Source organism: Artemia sp. Qi Xiang Cuo, chromosome 13 (assembly GCF_049724085.1).
Source record: "Artemia sp. Qi Xiang Cuo chromosome 13, ASM4972408v1, whole genome shotgun sequence".
Classification (NCBI taxonomy): Eukaryota; Metazoa; Arthropoda; class Branchiopoda; order Anostraca; family Artemiidae; genus Artemia; species Artemia sp. Qi Xiang Cuo.
Genome location: NC_142806.1, coordinates 12,894,532 through 12,919,956, shown reverse-complemented (window position 1 = coordinate 12,919,956; position 25,425 = coordinate 12,894,532). Strand labels below are relative to the sequence as shown.

At 34.2% G+C, this 25,425-nt stretch overlaps 2 protein-coding genes and 1 long non-coding RNA gene across 6 annotated transcripts in view; all 3 read right to left on the bottom strand.

The window, feature by feature from the left end:
- The window catches only part of LOC148944975 (uncharacterized), a 336,360-nt gene that overhangs the window by 247,151 nt on the left and 63,784 nt on the right, over positions 1-25,425 (bottom strand). The gene's annotated exons all lie outside the window — the stretch shown is intronic.
- LOC148944977 (uncharacterized) lies at positions 4,106-8,917 on the bottom strand. Its single transcript, XR_016142722.1, has 2 exons — positions 8,623-8,917; positions 4,106-4,265 (listed from the first exon to the last, which is right to left on the bottom strand). It is a non-coding gene; the product is annotated as an uncharacterized LOC148944977 (long non-coding RNA).
- Positions 9,452-19,073, bottom strand: LOC148944976 (retinoblastoma-binding protein 5 homolog). Of its 2 annotated transcripts, none has more exons than XR_016142723.1 (2): positions 18,896-19,073; positions 9,452-9,710 (listed from the first exon to the last, which is right to left on the bottom strand). XR_016142723.1 is itself a non-coding variant. In XM_089099119.1 (2 exons), exons 1-2 carry the CDS (start codon positions 19,030-19,032, stop codon positions 10,324-10,326), a joined length of 177 nt encoding a protein of 58 aa, XP_088955245.1. In that variant the 5' UTR covers positions 19,033-19,073; the 3' UTR covers positions 10,138-10,323. The 2 variants fall into 2 exon arrangements, 1 of the variants encoding a protein (XP_088955245.1); XM_089099119.1 differs by lacking the exon at positions 9,452-9,710 and adding an exon at positions 10,138-10,363.

The window sequence follows — 25,425 nt, the reverse complement described above, 5'->3', positions numbered from 1 at the left end:
GTATCACAAGTTCTTTCCAAGGGGATCAGTTAGCCCTAGAATATATGGTTTGCCAAAAATACATAAAACAGGTATCCCCTTAAGACCTATTGTTTCAACAACCAATTCACCAACGGTAAAAATCGAGAAATGGGCAGCAATGACACTTAAACCATTATTATATCTCCAAAATTTGTATATAAAAAACTCGGAATTTTTAAAAGATAAACTTATAAGTGTAGAAATATCAGAAGAATCTAGATTGTTCAGTTTTGATATAAAATCCATGTATACGTATAGTACTTTTTATAAATTACTTAGTATTTTATCCAAAAAACTTGAGGAACGAAAAAATGAGATAGAAGAATTATCTTCGGAAATTGAACCGGAAACAATATTAAATTTAGTCAGAGTAAGTAACAGGTATACTAATTATTGCACGTTTACAGATAAAGTGTACTATCAAATCAGGGGATTAGCAATGGTGGGACCTTTAATTCCGTTTTTAACAAATATTTGTGTAGAGTATGTAGAAAATTTAGCTATAGAAACATTTTTTAAAACCTAAATTTTGGGGCAGATATATGGATGATATTTTAGTTATTTGGAATTACGGGGAATCAGAAATTGAAGGTTTTTTGGAACATTTAAATAATCTGGGAGGAGAATTAATTTTTACAATTGAAAAGGAAACAGAGAATAAGTTACCGTTTCTAGATATTTTGATCCATAGAAATAGTAACGAACTAGCGTTTTCAATTTACCGTAAACCGACTAATAACAACCGATACTTGTCTTTCACATCAAATCATCTGATCCGGGTGAAAAGGGGTGCGGTTATTTCTTTAGTTGATAGGGCATTAAAATTATCAACACCAGACTGCATAAGCAATGAAATAATTTTTATTATGGATATTCTAATAGATAATGGCTATCCTGAAAATATGATTTCTAAAATAATTGAAAAAAGGAAAAAAAAGTTGACTGATCTAAAAATATTAGAAGAAGATGGGTCAAATCAAGAAACAAATTACATAACTTTGCCTTTTGTCCCAATATTATCACAAAAATTAAGAATAGAATTAAAAAACATAATATAAATACAGCATTTAAATCAGGACATAATAAAAGCTCGTTGTTAAATAAAGGGAAAGACAAGGTACCGAGAAATTTGCAAAAGGGAGTATACAAAATTCCATGTTCTTGTGGTAAATTTTATGTGGGAAGAACGCAACAGATTTTAGAAAATAGGCTGCAGCAACACAAGAATGCAATATATTGCGCTCTAAAACAAAACAAAACACCAGAAACGTTTGAGTGAGCTGTTGCAGAACATGTTTATGATTTTCCTTATTATAGTATTTTATTTGATCAAACAAAAACAGTAGATACGTCATTAGGACTTTTAAAAAGTTCCAGAAAAATTATAGAAGTAAAAAAAATACTAACGAGAGGTATTAGTATAAATAGAGATGAAGGGAAGTTTAGGATCTGTTTGATTTATAATAGCTTAATTAAAAAGCAGGCAAAATTTTCAACCAGTACTATTTTTGATAATAGTTCGGATACGAATGATGACCTTGCGGACAAAGGTCAGACTGGGTTAAATGCTGGGAAAGGTAAACGAGCTGCTGCTAAGTTTGCAAGCAAACGAATCTGTTCAATTTATAATTCAAACATTGGGTGATGAACCTGTGAGATCTATTTAGGGGTTATGGGCCGGGGGTTAGCTGACCTCTTTTGTTTTAGTTTAAGTATAAATATATTCTCATTTTTGATAGTTTTATTTAGTTTCACTATCCCTTTTAACTTTACCTCAATGCCCTTAGTCGTAGTAGTAATAACAGTTGTCGCAGTTACGGCAGAATTAGCAACAGCAAATAAATTGTATCTTTTTTTTGCAGCATCACCCTCAACATACCCTGAAAGTTTGAAATTGATACCGTGAGCAATTTCTGGAATATGGCTGATATGTCCTTTTGACAGCCTATTAGAGGTGGTGGGGTACCATTCAGATGGAAAGTACTGACGTGTGGGGTTACTGACACCAAAGCTTAAAGTATCCTCAAAGTAAAACAACCCAAGTAAGTCACGAATTGAACGGTTATATCCTTAAAACATACAAAATTGTCTCAGGAAGGAGAAAACTTCTTGTTGAAAATCTCCCTTGGAGTCTCTACTTACCCGTTATTTCAGACCACCTTCATCGGTGCTAGGCTGGGGAAAAAAGAATCCCTCATGTATAACAGAACCGGTATTTTTATCGCTGCTCAATCTTCAGTACCAAACCAGACTTTCAGATATCTTTTCTTACAGAAGATATCCAAGTAACATGGGCGAGTAGAGCTCCCATAACAAACCACATCAAACTTCCCAAAGCTAAAACCCAGGCGATAAAAAAATATAGGCACTTGTGATAGATAAGAACTTATCTCTCCCAAACGGACAAATTGGAACTGATTAGTAAGAACTTGCAAAAATCAAAAAACACAAAACAAACATTATGTCATGGAAATCGTCTGGGGCGACTTCTTTTCAAGGTTCTGATCGAAGCAATCCATCCACGGTCTTAGCTACATATGTTGGAGAATTATCGATTGAAGCTGAACAATGTCTGACGAGGTTGCTTTATAACCGTCTGACCTGTTCTAATGAATAATTGTTTGGTTGAGTTTTATACATGTAATAAGTAGCAGTTTTCCCCCTGGAGAAGTGACAAATTACGAAAGAAAAAGAAAGAAATGACCAGTTGTGTGCTAATTAGTGGTACCGTTTACCTTTTACTTCATTACTCAGGAAAGTTAAACTTTTTAGAGCTGTATGAAGATGTATTTTGTTCACTCATTTTCTGCTCATTCATGATTTTTCATGATTTTTCATGATCATTCATGATTTTTCATGCTCATTCTGTATTTTTAAACTTAGCACCCGGTAAGTGCTAAGATTGCACAACTGCACTTAAGCTCTTTTTCATTAACGATTAATTTCCTTTGTTTGATATTTGTATTTAATACACAAAATTTAAATAATAGTAAAACTAAAAAACTTTGAATGGATGTACATGGGGAGTATCACTCAAATAAACATGCGGATGATCTTAACAATTTCTTACGCTTCCAAAGAGCTGATAAAATTGTGACCCCTTTGACACTGCGACCTTAAGTATTTGATCTCGTCCCTTGCAGTGGCAATTTTTTTGTCTGGTAGTGATATCCTTGTTAGGATTTCAATCTGTATGATTTGAGAACTAAAGTGGGACAGTTGCACCAACTACGTCTTCACTACTCTCGCCTTGATCATTTAATTGAAAAGTTAGACATAATGCACATCTATGAATCGAAAATGCGTTTGGATTTTCAAGCTATATGAGAGACTGATCCGTGACGCATCAAAGACTGTGAAGGCAAAAACAAAAAGGAATTATCTTTTTCCATAGTAGGGAAGACAAAATAGTGTAATTGAAATATCTTTGAAACTTCCAGACAATGTTGAAAAGAATTTTGAATTAAATATGAAAATAGTGTGTGAATACAGGTTGTCAAAAGAACGTATCTGAAACCTTTCGAACGAATATTCTAAACTGGGTATGGAGTCTAACTTTGAAAAACCAGAGGTTCTTCTATTTAATTGGAACAACTCGGGTCCCACTCCATCAGTCCAGCCGGGACGTCCTTTCGTACAGCCAGTTGAACAACTTGTTTACTCCTTATTTCCCACCTTGAAAAAGTGTGGTGCGTCTTATGCTTTAGTTGTCCGAAATAAAAAAAAAAAGTTTCAAACAAATAATCCTTACTAATTGCTAATAATCCAATAATAATAATCTTGATAATTGGCGATTACTATTAATTGCCAAATAATCCTTACTATTTCATCAACACTGCCAGGTTTTCTGTACACGGCACGATTTTGAAAATTTTTCACGTAAACTGATAAACAGAAACTCCGTACAGTATTTTTCAAGTTTACAAAATATTTACTTCATTTACCCCCATTTACCGCTCTCTATTTTGTACTCTGCCCCTGCGACCTTTTAAATCTGTTTGAAGGGTTAAAAATAAATAAATAAATATAGCAATATCAAAGAAACAATGTGCTTAAAAAAGGAATAATAACAGCCTACTAAAACTTACCTCCAATTTGAGTACACGCAGTCTTTTTAATTCTGGAAGGAGTTTTGACAAACCTAAGTCAGTAAATCTATCGCACCGACTTAAATCTAGTTCTTCTATAAATCGCTTGAACGACTCTGGTTGTGCTGAAAGGTTCACAAGACCATAATCAGTAATCTGGAATTAGAATAAAATAAAATTTGAACATCATAAATGCCTTTACATGTAAAACTGGCAAAAATTAAATTGCAGAACAATGAAAAGTACGTATAAGGGTAAATGAAAAAAAATAATCTTGTTCTTTACATAGTAAAATATAAGATTATTTCATATTTCATATACTTTGAATAGAATTGCTTCAATATTTTTTTCAGAGGTGTGTAATTTTATATCTAAGGGCACATAACTGACAGAAATTATCACCAGTCCACCAGTAGGTTAAAACATTCCCTACTAGTAAGTTTAAATATTTTATTATTATAAAACCTGACAAATAAAATCTTTACCCTGAAGTATATATCCTAGTAATCTATTTTCTATTATTACAAAACTCTTAAGGGCATTCTAGAGACTTCATTTTTTAGTTTCAAGCTTGGTTTTATAATATAATGACTTTTACAACCTTTTCCTATTTATCAGAACAGTAACCATGCTGCTAAGGTTTTTTGAAACTGTGGATGTGAAAGAATATTTATTTTGCAAGGAGAGACATTACTAAAAGGATTAAAACAATAAAACAATAAATCACTGAATAAAGTGGTTACAAAGCTAGTGATAATTAATTGAAGATAGTAAATGAGATTTTTGCAAATGAGGAGGCACCTGGCAATTTCAAAAAACGAACTAAAATCCTGAATAAAACGGAAGATACAAGCAAATGTGCTAGTTATTAAGGCATTAACTTGATTTTCTGTAGTAAGTAATTTACTTAGTATGATGATACTGTTTGGACTTAAAGATGATTTGAGCATTCTACATGAATGTTAATAAAAAAATGATTTTCGGAGGTTTTGAGAGTTTATTTAAACGTGCATACAAGCATCACGTATCTACGAAGGGAGGAAATTACAAACCTGAGAACAACTTTCTAAAGAAAGTTTCTTTAAAGAACAAAACGTAATGGCTGACTTAAAATATACGTCGGTCACTTTATGGCAGTAAAAAATATTAAACTCAGTAAGTCCTGCAAAGTAAAAAAAAAAAAAAACACACAGCAACAAAGACAGAAAGAAAACGACAATTAAACAAATAAAAAGTTTAAAATTAATACTTTAAAATACCAAAATAAACTATACCCCCCCCCCTCCAACTTCATATTTTGTGCCAGCATACAAATAAAATAAATTTTTAATTTAACAAATAGAAAAAAAATTGTGCAATAAGAATGGAGCTATCCCCTAGCAGTGCTCTCGCACAAACTTCATCCAAACAATGAGATAAGAATTTATATCCCCCCCCACTCCAACTCCAAGACAATCTTCTATATTTACTAGAAGTTTATCTCAGAGTTAGAGAGCTAAGGACTAAACATGTACTTTTTGAGGAAAGTAGCACCCATCTCCAACAAAATGACCAACCACCCCTCATAAATTTAACACCACTTTAGTGCGAATTTAGCACCACTGTGCTTACATTTTTCAAACATCAAGTGAATCAATTCAATTAAATGAAGCTTTAAGATAATGTTAATAAAACAAAAGCGTTAACCAATTAACCGTTTATTAACCATTTGTTTTTTATAGACTCTGTGGCTCTTGTGGAAAGAGCTGCCACACTGTATCGTAAACCGGGAAGCTCAGAACAAAGTGTTTTGATCATTTTAAATCGACTGATCATTTCAGAATTTTTATTCAATACCAATATGGTCCCTTCTAAGGCAATTTGGTTTTGAGCAAAAAAATGGTAGTGAAGCCACTTTACTGTGGCAAAATTCTTTTGGCTTCTCAAGAAGGGTAGATGAGCTTAAAATTTCCATTTATATGACCTTCCTCTCGATTTTTTTAGAATATTGGTTTGATACATTAGCCCGTGAAAAAAACAACAAATAAATTTTAGAAATTTTAATAGGAATTCTTAGAAATATAGAAATGTTCCATGTGTGTTATTAGGGAGCGTAAATTGTAAGAAGACTAATATCATTTATTTATTAAGCCAAAAATTGATCTCAAGAGACAAAAACTTAAGCCAACGTTAAGCCACATCCTGATCTCGAGAGTTTAATCCAAGAACAAAACAGATAGGCAATTCTAAAAAATTAGGTATCAATATGATGAAGTTTTAAAAAATAAACTAAAAGTTACCAATATAATAAGAGATTTTTTTTCTAATTTCTCTTTTTTTCTCTAATAACGGATGTTTCATGCAAATTTTATAGACTATTGTATACCTGTTAAAAGGGAAGACTGTTAAAACCTAATGTATCCCAAGAAGCAACAAAGCAATTTATATTTTAAGCCACCCTGGGTTTCTTGAGCATATGTCTGTCCTAAAAATTTTTTGGGTCTATGCACTCTGTTTGCGACTAACAGGGATACGTTTAATCTCCTTTTGCAATTATTTTAACAATTATGTTACATATTTCATAATGCTCACCTATATTAGTAATACCATATTCAACAACGTTTTGAGTTGACAATGGCTTATTATTACATCTTATGATTGCAACTAACTAAGATGTTGCTTGTACATGGATTCTTCTTTTTGGTTGATTGTGTTTAGCTATACGGTTGGTCCTTAGTGATTGGATAGATACGTAGGGTAGAGACTTGGTTTAACTACTTAGCCTATCTCTTCGAATTACCCAAAATATTCAAAAATCAGAGAGCAATCTGTTCAAAAGATGTGCTAGATAGACTTTTTAAATCAAATATAATTAACTGTGGAAAAATTATCAAGACTTTCGATTAATGATAAATTTTGTAATTACTGAAGAGTAATTACGAATCAGGACGACCTCAGCCCCCCGGCATACCGAATGTTCGACAATGACTTAAAAATACAACCTCACCCCTCCCCCTACTAATTTTTAAAAGATTCAAAATTATTCTTGAAAACTATGGCTGAAAGTGTTCCTACATAAACGATAAAAATACACATTAAAAAAGGTCCAAATGATTTCATTATCTTTTTTTCTTTTCTGATTAATACCATAATTCTGTCTACAAATTTGATTCAGAAATTTCTAAGATTTTTCCTTTTAATTGCTAAGACGAATATTCATTCCTGGCTGCACTAAACCTCAAAATTAATCATCTATCCGCAGCATTAACAGTTTCTTCATCACATACATTACCCACACCTCTTATACAAAAATTTATCAAAGAAATTTTTTTTATTCATGATCGGAACACGGGTTTAGATACCATTTTTAATAAATAAGTTACTTTATTAAAATTTATATTGAAGTAAAAATTTTAATATACAGAAAAAAAACAATGTGTCGTTTTTTTTTGAAATATATTTTTGTCCCAATATTATTTTGATAAATTTTAAACATTTTTGAAAAACATTAAGTTTTGATATTATTTTAGGGGGTGTCTCACCAATATAAGAAATATATTCATAAAAATAATTGAGGTTTGAACCAAGAATTTACTGATAAATGACAAGTAATTTGAAAATAATGATCCTATTTCAAGCACCATCTATGAGAACTAATAATACTTTTCTTTTTATTTCAAAGGTGCCCGTCTAGCTGAAAGAATGAACAAACACAGGTTACTAATTGATGAGAGCATAAGAAAAAAGTCATTTCGGCATGGGTCCTTTTTTGGGTGGAATAAATAAAAAGTTTTCCTTGATATTCGTTAGGATCAGTTCGTGCAAAGGAAGCTCGGCTCTAAGTTTCAGCCGTATGACAGACAAAAGTTTTGGCTTTATTAGAGGCACTGTCATCCTTGTCTTCATAAATATATGATTTACGTGTGGGATAAATAATAGTCCAAGAAAGTTTCAATCCAATAAGATAACCAAGGTTAAACGCACCAACCTTTTTTTGATTGTGCCATTTGTATTTTAACAAAAGAGATAATTTACAGCCCCTACTCGCTGGGCTGAGTGAGTATTTTATATTAGGAGGCATGCACATTAGATTTTGTGATCATTCTGATAAAAGTAATGATAAATATTGGACTGGTGCAGTTGTGTGTCCAGGGAAAAGAAAGGGCAGGGAAGGGAACTCAGTTGCCAAGGGGCACTAAGAATTTAATTCCAACCAAAAACACCCCTTCAGAGGTTTCTTCAACAATCCTTTCAATACGACTAGAGAAAAATATAACTGACACTCGACTCTTGACTGAGTCATTACCTATAAATTGGTTTTGTCTTATAAAATGAGTACATTAGAGCTCTTACGATTTTCTTCTAATTTAGACAGATGATTATAAAAAAAATTAATTAAAAAGCAAAACATAAAAGTGGTAGGCAATTGACACGATTTTAATGTGAATAATTCTTCGGTAAAATAGAAACAAAATTCCTGCATTTCATCTGCGCTAACTATAGATAAAGTACATTAAAAAATTAATTAACGTACTTTTCAAAGTGCTAAGCGGAGGTCTGGCAACGTCAATTACAACATCTTGGAGTCCAGTCAAGGCGTCGTCACTTATATTACAGTCTATCACTTTGAGAACAGCCAAATTAACTAAATTTGTAGTTATTTCTCTAAATAAATTTTCATCCAAAGGACGTGAGAATAATTCAAGAAATTCCAATTTTAGGAGCAGTGAGGCAATAAAGTGGAGACACTTCTTGACATTGTCTTTGTCTTCATCCATCTCAAAGTCCATGCTTAAATGTGTCAACTGCAAATCCAATAGTTTATCAAACTGTCTGCTTAAAAGTCACCACCTTGCAAAGTTGTTTCAACAAAAGCTACGTAATTGAAGACTTCTAAGGTGGTTGAAGTATATTAAAGACTCCCGTACATGAACATCAGCATTAACATAGAAACCAAATATTACTAGATTTTCAAATTGACTAAATAGAAATTTAAAGTTTTCATTAGATACTGTTAGCTCTGTATTTGCATCGATACATAGATAGACTATTTTGGTTTGGTGAGTGGCAATAGCGTTAATAGCAGCTTTAGCGTTAATAACAGCTTCAAAGTGATCGCGAAAAATCAAGCAGCGATATCCCAGGGTCAACGTTTTTAGTCTCAAATCAGGCATTTTTAATAAGCATATTAACTGGTCACTGTCTTCACTATCTTCAACAAGCATCTCAATTGAAACAATATTGGCACATCTTGGTTCAATTATACGTCGTACTATTCCTAATTTATGATCCAGTTACCAAGGTCAGGTCAATTATTTTTTGCATAAAGTTGGTCAATTTTATAAGTAAATTATCACTGAAAGTCGAACTATCCCAAACTTGAAGTTCTTTTATATTTCCTAAGTTTCTCAAATCACCAACTGAATTCATTTCAAAATCAGCTGAATCACAATAGTATAAAGTGAGGTTCACTAAAGAAGTACAGGAACAAAGGAAGCTCTCAATTTGCCTTTTATTTATTTTGCACTTGTAGAACGATAAATGATTTACATGATGTGAAAAATTCTTCCAATGATTCAATGCTTGTTCCCATTCTCTTTCTGAAGTATCCAGACCAAAGCCCTACACAGAATTTTTTTTTTTAATACGTAACAGTAATCACTGTCAGCCATAGTGCCGTTTAATAATAATTTTAAGTAAATTAAAAAAATAAATTTATCTTTTATCTATTTTATACTTATTTAATATAAGATGATTGGCATAAGAAAATCGTCTAGCCACCGTAAATTTATACTTCTTCGGCTCCTGAAGCCCTGAAAGCAAATATCTTAGCTAAGTTGCATTTTTAAGACTACAGTAATATGTTAAAAATGATAGTAAAAATGAGTCAAAATTGAATATATTTAGTAAAGATCTAATTTATCCACATACCGTTTCAATTTTCAAAACCATAATACTAAAATTAATAAAAGCAAATTTTAATCAATACAAAAATGAACAAGACTGAACCGATGTAATTGGCACCATCTCTAACTTAACAGAATACCTGTAGATAACAGAGTCATTTAAATTTTGTTTTTTTACGAGTCCTTTTCAAGAGGATAAATCAAGAAGGTATTTATTGTAGCCCCATACCTGACATTTTCTGCAATCAATAATGGAATTATGGTATAAGTTTCTTCCAATGGTTGAATAATTGTTTCCTTTCAATTCTTTAAGTTTTTAGACCGAAAACTCAATTGCACAACCAAACAATCGCACAGGCTCCTGAAGCCCTGAAAAAAAATCTTAGTTATGTAAATTTAGCCACATACCATTACATTTTTCAAAATCAAGATACCATAAACCATGATGCCATAAATCAATATACCACGGTGATAATTTACTTTGGAAAAGGTTCTCAATTATAAGTTTTCATTATTGACATGAGGTGCCAGCATTTCTTTCCATTTGTGAATTTATTTTCGTAGTTTATATCCAGCTTTCCCTATTTTGTTTTTTTATGATTCAATTTTGTGGAAGATTAAGTAATTTATTTTGGTAGTTATAACCGTTCTATTAATTTTTTCTCTCTTTTCTCAAAAGTAAGGGCACTAGCCATTTCAATTTCCAATCAAATGAGCCCTTTTTGGAGTTCCTACAACAACGCTTTCTATAAAAAAAAACCTTATATGCCCCCAGGGCATAACTTACAACCCTTACCCTGAGGGCTGTGGGGGAAAGGTGGGGGGGGGTGTCATTCTCAAAGACCTAATTTCCGGAATTTTCAACTACGTTGAACAAAATTCACATCTCAAAATTTTGATTGAATGTGTTTGGGGAAATGGTGGGCGTGGAAGGGGTGATATTTGCCTTCCAATCACTTTCGACTATTAAAACGGGCACAAGCCACTCAAATTTCCAATCGAATGAGCCCTTTTCGAAGTTTCTACGACAACTCCTTTGATACGAGGTGCCCACAATTTTTAAGTTACTACGACAACGCTTTCAATAAAAAAAAAAAACTGTATACCCCCAGGGCATAACTTACCACCCTTACCCTGAGGGCTGTGGGGGGGGGTCGGGGGGTATCATTCTCAAAGACATAATTTCCAAAATTTTCAACTACGTTGAACAAAATGCCCATCTCAAAATTTTTATTGGCTGTGTTTGGGGAAATGGTGGGCGTGGAAGAGGTGTTATTTGCCTTCAAATCACTTTCGACTATTAAAACAGGCACAAGCCACTCGAATTTCTAATCGAATGATCCCTTTTCAAAGTTTCTATGACAACTCCTTCAATACGAAGTGCCCTGGTCTAAGAAGACTAAGAAACCGAAAAAAAAATACATTGTGCCAACATCGTTCTTTACTCAGGCAGCGCTATTGCGCAACATATCATAGGCAGCGCAATTGCGCTGCCTATGTTAAGAACGATGTTGGCACAATGTATTATTTATTTTTTTGTTTTTCCATACCAGGGCACTTCGTATCGAAGTTGTCGTAGAAACTTCGAAAAGGGCTCATTCGATTGGAAGGAGTGGCTAGTGCCCTTGTTAATAGTCAAAAGTGATTGGAGGGCAACTAGCCCCCCCCCCACGCCCATCATTCCCCCAAACACATCCAATCAACATTTTGAGATAGCCATTTTGTTCAGCGTAGTTGATTTCCAGATAGAAAATATCTTTTTGAGGACACTCCCCCACAACCCTCAGTGCAAGGGTTTTAAGTTATGCCCTGGGAGCATATAAGAACAATTTTGAGATAGCCATTTTGTTCCACGCAGTTTAAAGGTCAGGAAAGTATGCCTTTGAGCAGCACACTCCCCCCCAAGTCGTCAGGACAAGAGTTGAAAGTTATTCCATGGGAGAATATAATGATTTTATTGAAATCTTTGTCGTAGAAGCTTAAAAGAGGGCTAATTCGACTGGAAATTCAAAGGTCTGGTACCCTTTTTGAAAGTCGACAGTGATTTGATGGCAACTAACCCCCCTCTTACGCCCACCTTTTCCCCAAAATCATCCAATCAAAATTTTTAGGCTGTCATTTTGTTCAGCAGAGTTGATTTTCACATAGAAATTATGTTTTGAGGAGGACAATCCCCCACAGCCCTCAGGACGAGGGCTGTAAGTTACGCTCTGGGGGCGTATAAGGTTCGTATAGAATGCTTTGTCATAGAAACTCCCAAGGATGTTACTTTAGTTGGAAGTCAGTATGGCTAGTGCCCTTTTCATTATATGACGTTAAATGGAGACTAATTATCCACCTTCCCAAGCCCATTATATCCCCAAACATATCCGATTATAACTGGGACGTATCAAATTCGTCCAACGCTTTTTAAAGTTTTAAAAACCTTACCTTTGAGCATAATCAAATCACAGTCTTCAGGGCACTCCCATCACAGTCTTCAGGGCAAGGGTTATAAGTTATGCCCTGGGGGCGTATAAGGTTTTTATTGGAATCTTTGTCGTAGAAACTTGAAAAAGGGCTCGTTCGAGTGGAAATTCAAAGGGCTAGTGCCCTTTTTAATAGTCAAAAGTGATTTGAAGGCAACTAACCCCCGTCTCACGCCCACCTTTTCCCCAAACATATCAAATCAAAATTTTGAGATAGCCATTTTGTTTCTGACAGTTTAAAGTTCAGGAAATTATACTTTTGAGCAGGACACTCCCCCCAGTCTTCAGGTCAAGGGTTATAAGTTATGCCATGGGGGCATATAAGTTTTTATTGAAATGTTTGTTCTAGAAACTTGGGTGATTGAAGGGCAACTAACCCTCCTCTCACGCCCACCATTTCCCCAAACATGTCCAATCAAATTTGTGAGATATCTATTTAGTTCAACGTTGTTAAAAGTTCTGGAAATTATGTCTTTTAGGATGATAACCACCTCAGAGCCCTCCGTGAAAGGATTCGCCCTCAGTGCAAGAGTTGTAATTTATGTCCTGGGGCTATATAAGGTTTATATAGAAAGTTGTTGTAGAAATTTCAAAAAGGGCTGATTTGTTTGGACATTGAAATTGCCCTTTTTAAATTTCGATAGTGAGTGGAGAGCAATTGACCCTCCTCTCACGCCCAACATTTCCCCAAGCACATTCAATCTAAGCTTAGAGATAGCCATTTTCAACGTAGTTGAATGTTCTGGAAATTATGTATTTAAGGATGACAAACCCCACTGAGCCCCCAGGGCAAAGGTTGTAAGTTATACCCTGGGGGCATATAATGTTTTCACAGATAGAGTTGTCGTAAAAACTTAAAAAGTGGCTCATTCAAATAGCCACCAGAACATAACTTGCAATTTACTGAAAAAAAAAAATGAATGTGCATTGTCCGTTTAATATACATATACTGATATTTAGTAATCAAAATGTTAATATTGTTTGATTTATTAAAGTTATGACAGTAAAAACATTATATTTTTTTTCAGTAAAGTGCAAATTATGTTCTGGCCTTGGGAAGACGTAGGGGGTTTTGAGCCCAACTTATGTTATTTTCGGCTCGTTTTGAGTTTGAGTCGGTTATTTATTGTAATTTCTATTCGTTTTGGGTTTCATTTATTTATCGATGCTGATTTGCGGTAAATATATATATACATATATATATATATATATATATATATATATATATATATATATATATATATATATATATATATATATATATATATATATATATATATATATATATATATATATACATAAATATATATTTATATATATATACATGTATAGAAATCAAAGGTAATATGAACATTAAAAAAAATGCATGAATTATTTACATTTTTCTAACATAGAATAGGCTATACTCAATAACTTGAACCCTAATTTTTTTTTTTTTTTGCATTTTTTCAATCCTAACACTTTTAGCATAAAACTAGAAGTTTTACCAATAAATTTAAATTTTTAATCTGTATAATTTTTGTAGTCTTCTGGAATTAGTGGTCTCAATTAGTGGGAGGGGGGATTTGCCCCTCCCATGGATTTCAAAACAACAATTTTTCAGTAAGTTCACAACTAAAACATAAAATTATTTTCATTTGTAGGGGATTCAGAAACGGTAGCCATTATTTAGGTTAATCTTAAATTAATTAAAAAAAAACTTTCCGAAAAATAAGTTTTTCAAAAAAAAGTAAGCCGTTTTAAACTTAAGCTCAGGAGATACAAATACCTGTTAAAATTTAAACTCAAAACGACCAGAAATTACTATTAAAGAATAAATGAAACCCAAAACCAACAGAAATTAAATAAACAATCATAGCAAAAAACATACAACAAGTAATAATATAAATGAATAAATAGATCTTAAAGCGAGTAATTCTTATATTTAATATGAAAATCAAGCTTAAAACTAAAAAAAATATTTTGCTATTAAAGTATAAATGAAACTTAAAACGAACAGAAATTAAATAAACAATCAATGCGAACAAACATACAATATACATTACTGTAAATGAATAAATAAATTTTAAAACGAGTGAAACTTAAATTGAATATGCAAATCAAGTTTGAATCGAATATAAATAACTTCAAACAAGAGTTTGGGTATCGCCTCACTGCAGAAGCCTAAACCCTACTGCGTCATTGGTGCCTTATTGTAAACTATTTGAGTCTTGAAGAGTCTTGGAAAGTATAAACAAAATCAAATTCAATATTAGATATATAATGATATTAATTGTTGAAAGATCCATCAGTTCAAGATTTTTTTTTTTCACTGTAATTTTTATTTTCATTTCAATGCTGTAAGAACTGGAAAAGAATAAATTTATAATATACGAGTAATTCGTTTTCAGTGAAGCACCAATGACACAGAAGGCTTTAGGTTTTTACAGTTAAAGAAGGGGGCAGTATCAAAATTTGGTTTGTAGTGAAGCTACATTTGTCTTGACCAATCTTGGAAAGAACTAATAAATTAAACTGAATATTTGATTTATAATGATATTAATTGCTGAAAGCTCATCAGTTCAAAATTTTACTGTAATTTTAATATTTATTTTCAATATCAAGTATAAAAGAAAAGATTTGTAATATAATTAGTTCTCTGTAAAGCGCCAATGACTCAGTAGGTTTTAGGCTAACTATAGACAGCTTGCATAACTTGTGGACAGCGACTGAAAACAATGAATGGATTGAAAAAATAGCTTCAATAAGGGTGTTTTGACAATTTCACTTGCTGACACAAAGGGATCATGACTGGTTGGAATTGACCTTGATAGGATTTTGTGTGCCAAAGCAATTTTTCAGCTATCACAGAGTATGTATTTTAAACTTATCATTGGATAATTATACAAGATTTACTATGTGTTCTTCCCATACAAAACTTTACCTTATTAAAGTTTTTGGGTGGGGGCGGCGTACCTGGCATAAAGAAGAAAACTTTAGCGTAGACAATAGGAGAGGGGGGGGTGAGGTTGGAGAATCATTCAATACTGAGCGGAACGACACTTATATCATCAGTTCCCGATTTAGTAGATTAGACAAAATAATTGAGTTGTAGAATGTTGGACAGTTTGAGTTGTGGAAGACGTTAAAATACTCAAAAATAAATTATAATTTCAGTTATTGAAGGATTGATTTCATAGATTTTGAATGGTGAGCCCCCTGGCCCATCATTTGGGTGACCCTCAACTCATAATATGCACTTTTGATTAATTGTTCCGTGTTATGTGCATATCTTATTCTATATATGTTATTTTGAGTTATACTTTTATCGCATTGCGTTCATTTTTAAGCCTTGAGATAAAAACTAAAACCTTAGCGTAGACAGTGGTGGGGGAAGTCTCCTCCCTCACATACATAATTGAGCAGCCACAGAGAAAGTAATGCAAATGAAAATAATCTGTCCTTTGAAAATGACTTTTTTTCAAGAGACACGAACAAAATCGTCTAAAGAAACCTGAAGTGCTATCTGACATTTCCGTTGATTCTTTATTCCCGTTACTTTCACAGACGTAAAATTTAGAATATTATCGAATGGGTTTACTCGTCCCCTCCCTGAATAATTCACGTTTGGAAAACCCACCCCTGGGAAATTCCTCCCCCCTCAAAGGACATTTTCTTTTCCTGCTGATAATTCCCCCGCGTTAAATTCCACCGAGCAGAAATTTATTTATTAATTTAACATTAATATCAGCACTAAATTTATTTATTAATTTACATTAATATCTATTGTATTTTTGTTTGCATTAATTGTTTGATTGTCTATATGCCCCCAGCGCATGACTTACAACGCCTACCCCCGGGCCCTGGTGGGCTGTGTCTACCCCGGATTTTTTTTATCAGACCTTTGAACTATTTTAACAAAATGTCTATCTCAAAAATTTTTTTATGATTTATTTAGGGGGTGGAGGAGGGGGGGGGGACTAGCTGCCCTCAAAGCTCTTTTGAATCTTAAAAAGTGAACAAGAACTTTAAATTTCCAATCAAATGAGCCCGCTCTGAAGTTTATACGAGCATCCCTTCCATAAGAAATAATTGAGAGGATTCGGAGAATCCTTAATTTAAAAACCGTGCCCTGAGAACAGTGGGGGAGTTGTCATCCTCAAAGACATAATTTCCACAACGTAAATCTAGGTTTAATAAAATTGCTGTTTCAAAATTTTGATTGAATGTGTTTGGGGACAAGGTGGCGTGAGAGGGGGGATACTTGACCTCAAATCACAGTTGACTATTAAAAAGGGCACTAACCCTTTGAATTTCCAATCAAATGAACTTTTTTGAAGTTTCTATGACAGCGCCTTCTATAAAAACCTTATATGCCCCCAGGGGATAACGTAAAACCCTTACCTTGAGGGTTGTGAGGGAGTGTCCTCCTCAAAAACATATTTTATCTCAGCAAATCAACAACGCTGAACAAAATGCCTATCTCAAATTTTTGATTGGATGTGTTCGGGGGAATGATGGGCGTGGGAGGGATAGTTGCCCTCCAATAACTTATGACTATGAAAGAGGGCACTCGCCTTTTTAATTTCTGATTGAATAAGCCTTATTTTAAATTTCTATAACAACACCTTCTTTAAAAACCTTATATGCCTCCACGGCATAAGCTAAAACCCTTGCCCTGACGGTTGTGGGGGAGTGTCCTCCTCGAAAACGTATTTTCTATCCGGAAATGAACTACGCTTAACAAAATGGATATCTCAAAATTTTTATTGGAGGTGTTAGGGGTACTGCTGGGGGCGGGGGAGGGGCTAGTTGCAGTCCAATCACTTTCAATTAGTAAAAAGGGCAATAGCACTTCGTATTTTCAATCGAATGAGTCCTTTTTAAAGTTTCTACGACAACGCCTTCTATAAAAACCTTATATGTCCCCAGGGCATAAGTTACAACCCTTACCCTGAGGGTCGTGGGGGAGTGTCCTCCTCAAAAATGTAATTTCTATCTGGAAATCAACTATGCTGAACAAAATGGCCATCATAAAATTTTGATTGGATGTGTTTGGGGGAATGATGGGCGTGGGGGGGGGCTAGGTGCCCTACAATCATTTTTTACTATTAAAAAGGGCACTAGAATTCTTGATTTCCAATCGAATGAGCCCCCTTTGAAGTTTATACGACGACTCCTTCCATATGAAGTGCCTCTGGAAAAAAAAATAATAATAGTAAATAAATAATAAAACATTAGAGCCGTACGGCCTTTACTATAAGCAACACTATAGCGTTGCCTCTGATACTAAAAGTTAGTTGGAAAACAACTTCACAGGACTACTGAACACATAAAACCCCTAAAAAAATGTCAGATTGGGATGAAAAGTACGCTATTAGAATTACTATTGTCCAAAACTTAATATAGGGAAATTACAGTCTCCCAGTAATTAAAAATTACATTTCTGCATGGATATCACTTTTTGAGGGCACTGATGTGCCCTATTTTTTATTTTACTAGTCGCGGGGTACTGGAACATCATAGAGAGCTATTTAAAAGATTATTTAAAAATTAGTCTTAACGATTGGATAATGCCATCCTAAAGTCCCATATGGCACCAAAAATATGTGCTTTGGGTGTTTCGTGTAAAGTAGATATGGTAGGAAGAATAAATCAGATACCATCCTGACATCCTGACATTAACTAGCATCGAAGCTAACCTTATTTTAGGCGTAGATAAGCTAACCTTATATTACTCTGATAATTTATCAGAGTAATAATATTTGGCCACCTTAGAAAGTCCACAAGCTTTAGAAATCAGGTCCATAGATTTTTGTTTTAACGATGGCTCGCCAAACGCCACCTATTGAGTTTTATCTTGAAAACGTGAGAATAATTCAATTTGCTTCGATCTGTTTTATTTGCACCAAAGTTTCACGCATACATCTTTTTAAGGATTTGAACCACTAAAGGTTTTGAAGATACGAACATCTCTAATTAAATCTAAACCTACGCACAGAGCAGGTAGGGGGGGGGGGGGCTCTTTTCCTGTACATGGTATGAATGAGTCCTGTGCCCCTCCGCGTAGAACATTGTAGTGTGAAAATTTACTTTTTAATATGTCTTCAAAAATAAAACGAAAAAAAAGGAAAAAGAAGACAAAAAGACATATATTATTATACAAGCATGCGCTTGATTACAAGAAGGTCTTTAGACAAATTGAATCCAGGGAGGTGGATCATGTCACTGGGGGAGGGGGGGGGGGTAACAATGCATGTGTTCTTTTTAGACATTTTTGACCACTGCATAGCTAAAAAGCATGTATTTGTAATCTATATTTCAGAAATCAAGAGGGGGAGGGGGAATCAGCCTCAGAGTCACCTCCTCCTATGTGAGGTCGTGTTGACAAAACCAAATCCTATTTTATATCAATAATCCGATTGAGCGAAATATAATAGCGATAAAGACTCACTTTCCCCTTCGTGAAAATTCAATGGTTTTGATTGCAGTGACGCTAGTAGTTCCTTGAGTGACCTTAAAGGAAGCCTTGATTTCTAACGTTTTAGAGTAAAGTACCAGAACCTTTCCTCTGCCATTACCAGTATACATGTGGTCACCTCTTCTATCAAATGATGCAACTATATTAAGATCATTCTAAAAAAAGAAAAAACAGATCAATTTGGAAAATTCCACTTAAGTATAACAATAGTGGTTCATAAGGTAACTTCTGATAGAGCTGGTCAATCAAGACATGGTGTCAAACGAAATTGTGTTTAATAAGTAAGGTTGCAACAAAAACTTGTTTTTTAAAATAGCCCAAATATATAAGTGTGATCATTTTTTTTAAAAACTGCAAAAAAAAAAGAATCTTTTTACTGAAATAATTTTCTTTTCTGCAAAAAAATGATTTCATTTCCAAAAATGTCCACTTCTGCAACAACAAAAAAGAATTTTAATAGACAAACTTTTTGGCAATTAAAAGAAATTCTATGTCACCTGATCCAAGAAGTTTTAATACATTTATGAGCATTTGTTGAAGTAATTCTGAATCTAAAACACATCATTAGTCGGCTTTAACTATTTATTACTGGTTTTCACTTTAAGTTTGTTTTATTAGCTCTCTTTTGTTTAATCGAGCTAAATCCAGCAAATGAGACCAAGAAGAAAAATCATTACTAGTTACTTTCACTGGTTGCGTACACATTGATTTTACACATTTTTAGGGTAAAATCAAATAAAAAGATTAAAAAGTCAACTTTGCCTTTTTTCAGCTCTTGCTTTGTGGTAGAAGTAATTACTCCGCGCTCTGTTTGTAATTAAAATAAAAGTTAATATCTGTCCTGCGTTTGTGCATATAAAACAGGCACAAATACGATAACTTATTTTACAGATGAGGTAGGAGGAGGCGTTTGTAAAACTAGAAAATAACAGGTGAAAAAAGATTAAGAAAAAATATGAAACATACTTTTAAATCATGAATTATTCCCCAACCCTCTAATACGCAAACCCCTGTTGTAGAACCTGAACTCCTTTAAAGACCTAATCATGACCAGGGGCGCACCAACATACGGGACGAAAAGAGACTCATATATATAAAGAGACGTATATAGACTATACAAAGAGACATATATATAAAGAGACATATATATTAAAAGAGACTCAAAAGGGACTTATATCTCTCATTATATCTCAGAGAGATATAAGCACCATTCTGTCCTTATGTAAATTAATGGAAATGGATTCAAATATACAATAAGATTCAGCTTCATTATTTTAAAAGATTAATAGGAATAGATAAAAAGTCTAATAGCATGGTTATAAAGGGTGACCTCGGCCTTTTTAGCTTAAGAAATAAACGGTTAGTACGCAAGGTAGGTTATTGGGAAAAAATCACTTAAAAAGGGCACTAGAACTTTTAATTTCCGTTCCAATGAGCCCTCCGACGATATTCTAGGACCACTGGGTCAATACGATCACCCCTGGAAAAAAAAAAAAAATAAACACGCATCTGTGATCTTTCTTCTGGCAAAAAATGCAAAATTCCACATTTTTGTAGATAGGAGTTTAAAACTACTAAAATGAGGTTCTCTGATACTCTGAATATTATGGTGTGATTTTCATTAAGGTTCTATAGCCTTTAGAGGTTCTTTCCCCCCATTTTTCAAAATCAACCAACTATTCTCAGGAGCGTAACTTTTGATAGTCAGAAGTAAACTTGATGAAAGTTATATATTTGAAATCAGCATTGAAATCTGATTCTTTTGATGTATCTATTGGTATCAAAAACCCGTTTTCTAGAGTTTTTGTTACCATTGAGCTGGGTCGCTCCTTACTTACAGTTTGTTACCACGAACCGTTAAAACGAGCAGAAATTAACATGAGTAGGGCTCAAAACCCCCTATGCCTTCCCAAGGCCAGAACATAATTTGCACTTTACTGAAAAAAAATACAAATGAATGTGCATTGTCAGTTTAATATACATATGGCCTACTGATATTTAGTAATCAAAATGTTAATATTATTTGATTTATTAAAGTAATAAGAGTAAAAACATTTATATTTTTTTCAGTAAAGTGCAAATTATGTTCTGGATAAAAGGGTCTATGTATAGTAGAGGCTGCTGATGGAAAAGCTGCCAGGTTGACCCTATAATGTTCTGTTTTATCACAGCATTGAACTTTTGAGATCCCGAATTTCTCCTAGTAAAATAGAGAAATTTGTTCAGGAATCTGCAGGGCATTTGAAGGGCGGGAGATTACATATGTTGGAAGCTGAATGTTTTTCCTGTCACAATTGACTAGCATTTCCAATATTTCTGAAATTGCTGAGTCTTTTGTTTGGCTTTTTGTAGCTTGAGATACTCATGCAGGGAATGATAGTTCAAGGAGTACCATTTTTGCTTAGCGTAATGCAGCTAGCTAAAAAAAAAAGCTGAGTGTCTTTTTTTAACAGCAAAGCAAAATCCAGCATTCTATTTGTCTGGAGGAAGTTCAGAATAGAGTTTAGATATGGAGCCATTAGAGTAAAGGATGCACAACAGATGACATCAAAAGACCACAAAAGGGTAAAATATAAACAAAAAGGGAAACTTTAGCATGGTATATGAGTCTGGGGGCAAATAATAAGAGTGAATGAGATATGGTGCAATGCCAAATTGTAATGAAATACGAAGTGCTGCAGATGAATATTAATCAATTACTGATATCTGCCATAAAACAGTTAACAGAACCTGTGGGAAGTGCTGGTGCCCAAAATGCCTTTCCCCAGCAATTTAAGGATCAATGTCTGGCCAGTATATATATTATATATTAAATCACACAATATATGAATATCTTACATGACATATATTGAACAATCAGTCTATTTCTGTTAGCTCTTTTCAGTAATCTTGGTTAGTATGGTAATTTTCATTCTTTCTTTTGTTGTTACTGATTTTTTGACAAATGAAAACCACACTGTCCAAAATACTTGTTGTTTTCAATGAAATATAAATAAAATTCAAGTAATTTAAGTGGTTTTTGAGAGAAAGCAAAGAGGAGAGGTTAGCACCACTTGTTTTTGAAAACATTAATCATTCTTGAAAATTCATTTTTTTTTTTTTTTTTTTGCTCTTATATTACGAGAAATAAACACAAAGGTTAAAATACAAATAGTTTTCAGTAAAAATGACACTCTGGCCTTTAGAAGGCTTTGGGGGCATTAGCCCTAAATCATGTTTGCATAATTTTCTGTTCATTTTGAGTCTTATTTATTCATTAATAATAATTGTTTGTTTTAAGTTTGAATTTTCATATAACTTTATTTCTACTTGTCTCTGGCAGTAAAAATATACTTTTTAGTATTTTTATTGAAAAAGTAAAAATAAATTGCTTCCCCCTAGATTTTGAAAAATACGTTTTTGCCCCCCCCCCCATATTTCTGTGAATTGACACCATTAGTCTTTGGTTTTAATTAATTAAAAAAAGAACTTTCCAAAAAAATAAGTTTTTCAAAAAAAAGTAAAGGGCACTTTAAACTTAAGTTTTAAGCATAAGTTCAGCAGATAAAAATACCTGTTAAAATTCAAACTCAAAATGACCAGAAATTACTGTCATAGGCAGTGCAATTGCGCTGCTTAAGTAAAGAACAATGTTGGCACAATGCATTTTTTTTCTTCCATACCAGGGCACTTCATATTGAAGGAATTATTGTAGAAACTTCGAAAAGAGCTCATTTGATTGGAATGGCTAGTGCCCTTTTTAATAGCCAAAACTGATTGGCATATAAGGTTATACCCTGGGGGCATATAAGGTTTTTATAGAAAGTGCAAGGGTTGTAAGTTATGCCCTGGGGGCATATAAAAGTTTTTATAGAATGCATTGTTGTAGAAACTTGAAAAAGGGCTCATTCAATTGGAAAGTGAAATGGCTAGTGCACTTTTTAATAGTCAAAAGTGATTGGAAGGCAACTAACACCCCTTCCACGCCCACCATTTCCCCAAACACATCCAATCAAAATTTTGAGATAGCCATTTTATTCCACGCAGTTCAAAGTTCAGGAAATTATACCTTTCAGCAGGACACTCCCCCCACAGTCTTCAGGGCAAGGGCTATAAGTTATGCCCTGGGGGCAAATAAGGTTTTTATTGAAATCTTTGTCGTAGAAACTTGAAAAAAGGGCTCATTCGATTGGAAATTCAAAGGACTAATGCCCTTTTTAATAGTCGAAAGTGATTTGAGGGCAACTAACCCCCCTCTCACTCCCACCTTTTCCCCAAACACATCCAATCAAAATTTTTAGATGGCCATTTTATTCAACATAGTTGAAAGTTATGGAGATTAGGTCTTTAAGGATGACAACCCCCCCCCCCCTACAACCCTTAGAGCAAGGGTTGTAAGTTATGCCCGAGGGGCATATAAGGTTTTTATAGAAAGTGATTTTGTAAAAATTTCAAAAAGGGCTCATTCAATTGGAAATTGAAAGGGCTAGTGTCTTTTTTAATACCGTAAAACCACCATACAAGGGACACTTTTTTTGTGTTTTTTGTCAATTTTTCGTCAACTATTCATTGTAGAATAATGAAACTTATGCCATTGGATACATCTGAATGAGAGGAAAACTAGAGCAGAATCCGCGATTTTTTTTTATCATATCAATTTTTTTTTATTTTTTTTAAGAGGTGTCCCTTGATTGGGCCCAGTTTCCAATCTAGGGACAGTGACTTGAATCACATTGTTAGACCTTGTTTTTACTGTTTAAATTATCAAGGGACACTCAATATGTTTTAAAAAAAAGGTTTATTTTCATTTACAGGAGCAATATATGACACTTTTGCTTATAGACTAAACTTTTAGACCACAAGGTTCTTCCAAAACAACTTCAAGTTTCTTCCAAAACAACTTAAAAAAATCAGTTAAATGTGGTGAATCACATAAATTATGGTATCTTATGCACTTTGAATCACATAAATTATCTTAGGCACTGATCTAGTTAATTGGAAAACTTCCAATGTCTTGGAACTTCAGAGCCCCTCTGTGAGTCAATGCTGGAGGCTGGAGAAATTTTATAATGTCAGACTTTCTGAACGTGGCCTTGTCCTCCTCTGCCGGGAATGCAAAGTAAGGTGAGGTGGTCTTCCTTACAAATTCGGCCGTGACTTTCCCATGCTGCACTTCACTGACTCTCCCAATGTAAAGCTTCTGGCTTTTGTTCTTCCGAGTGTCACTGGGGTCCTGGAAGCTCACGATAACCCAGGATCCAATAGTCAATTTGGCGTCTCTTTCTGGTTCTTCTCTGTCAACTTCTGGTTCTGTGCCAGAGTCAGAAGAACTTGAGCCTTGCAAATTGTAATTCTCAAGTTCAGCACTGGTGCTGCAGTCTTTGTTAAAATAGGTCACTAGATCGTCATCATTTTCTTTGCTTGAATTGCTTGTCTTTATAACTTTTTCTGATTTGCGTCAAGCTTATTCGGCTGATTTTCTGACCATACACACCAGTTTTCTTTTTTCTAGGATTAGCCGTTTTCTTCTCTTTGGCAGAACGTGACTGTGTGATAGGTGGGAGATCGACTGGTGTGTCTACTGGCATTGAGCACTCGGTACCTGATTCTTCAGATGACTGTTCCCCGGTTGTGCCAGTATCCCTTCCTCTGACACTCCGGCCGGCAGGCACCATTAGCCTTTTTTTTTCTGCCATGGCCTGCTTCGTTATTGTTTCCATCTGCCAAACCCAAGGACTCTTCAGGACCAAACCTGATTTCCCTGAGATAAGAAACAAGACTGTCTTCAAGTTCACCGCAGTTTTCGTCAGTCGGGTCACCAGGTGGCAGACGAGCAAGCACTATTTCTGGCTTAAACGGATAGATCCCGCACTTTTCAAAACCAGCTCTGAGGTTTGTTGGAGCATTTGCTTCAATTGACCTGAGAAGAGTGTTTAGCAGTTTCGGAAACTGAGTTTTTTCAACGGCACTTAAATTTCTTCCTGGTCCCATCTTCCACTTGTCTAGAATTTCTCTCCACTTCCGTTTGAAGGGAGCAAAAAATGCAACATCAAGTGGCTGCAGAAGATGAGTTGCGTTTGGTACAAGGAACTTGAAAAGAATGTTGTTTTCCTCACATAATCTGACTACTTCTGGGGACAGGTGGGATGAGAGATTGTCACCAATAAGTACTTTTTTCCCTGATAGCCGACGACAGTAGGGCAAAATAATCTTTTTGAAGTAATCTTCAAAAGTGACGCCATCAAACCAACCAGACTTTGTTCTGTTGTACCTTGCACCGGTTGGGCCGCCGATGGTCCAGGCATCATACAAATGGATTGCCCTGTAGCATACATAGGGAGGCAGCACTATACCACTTGCTGTACCTGTCATCATTAGTGAAACACTCGCTTTTGAGGAGTTCATAATCTTTTCTGGATACTTCGTGCCACGTTTCACAATCACTTTTTTCTTCCCTGGCTCATCAGTCAGATTTGTCTCATTATAGTTTATGATATTTTGAGGAGGAATTACTTCTGTGTCTT

What these genes read in the sequence shown, in the direction of transcription:
- LOC148944976 (XM_089099119.1), bottom strand. Translation starts at nt 19,032, where the DNA reads ATGTATACTGGTAATGGCAGAGGAAAGGTTCTGGTACTTTACTCTAAA. An exon ending in GAATTTTCACGAAGGGGAAA is followed by an intron (nt 10,364 to 18,895) that starts GTGAGTCTTTAT and finishes ATTTTTTTTCAG; the next exon opens with GGCTTCAGGAGCCTGTGCGA.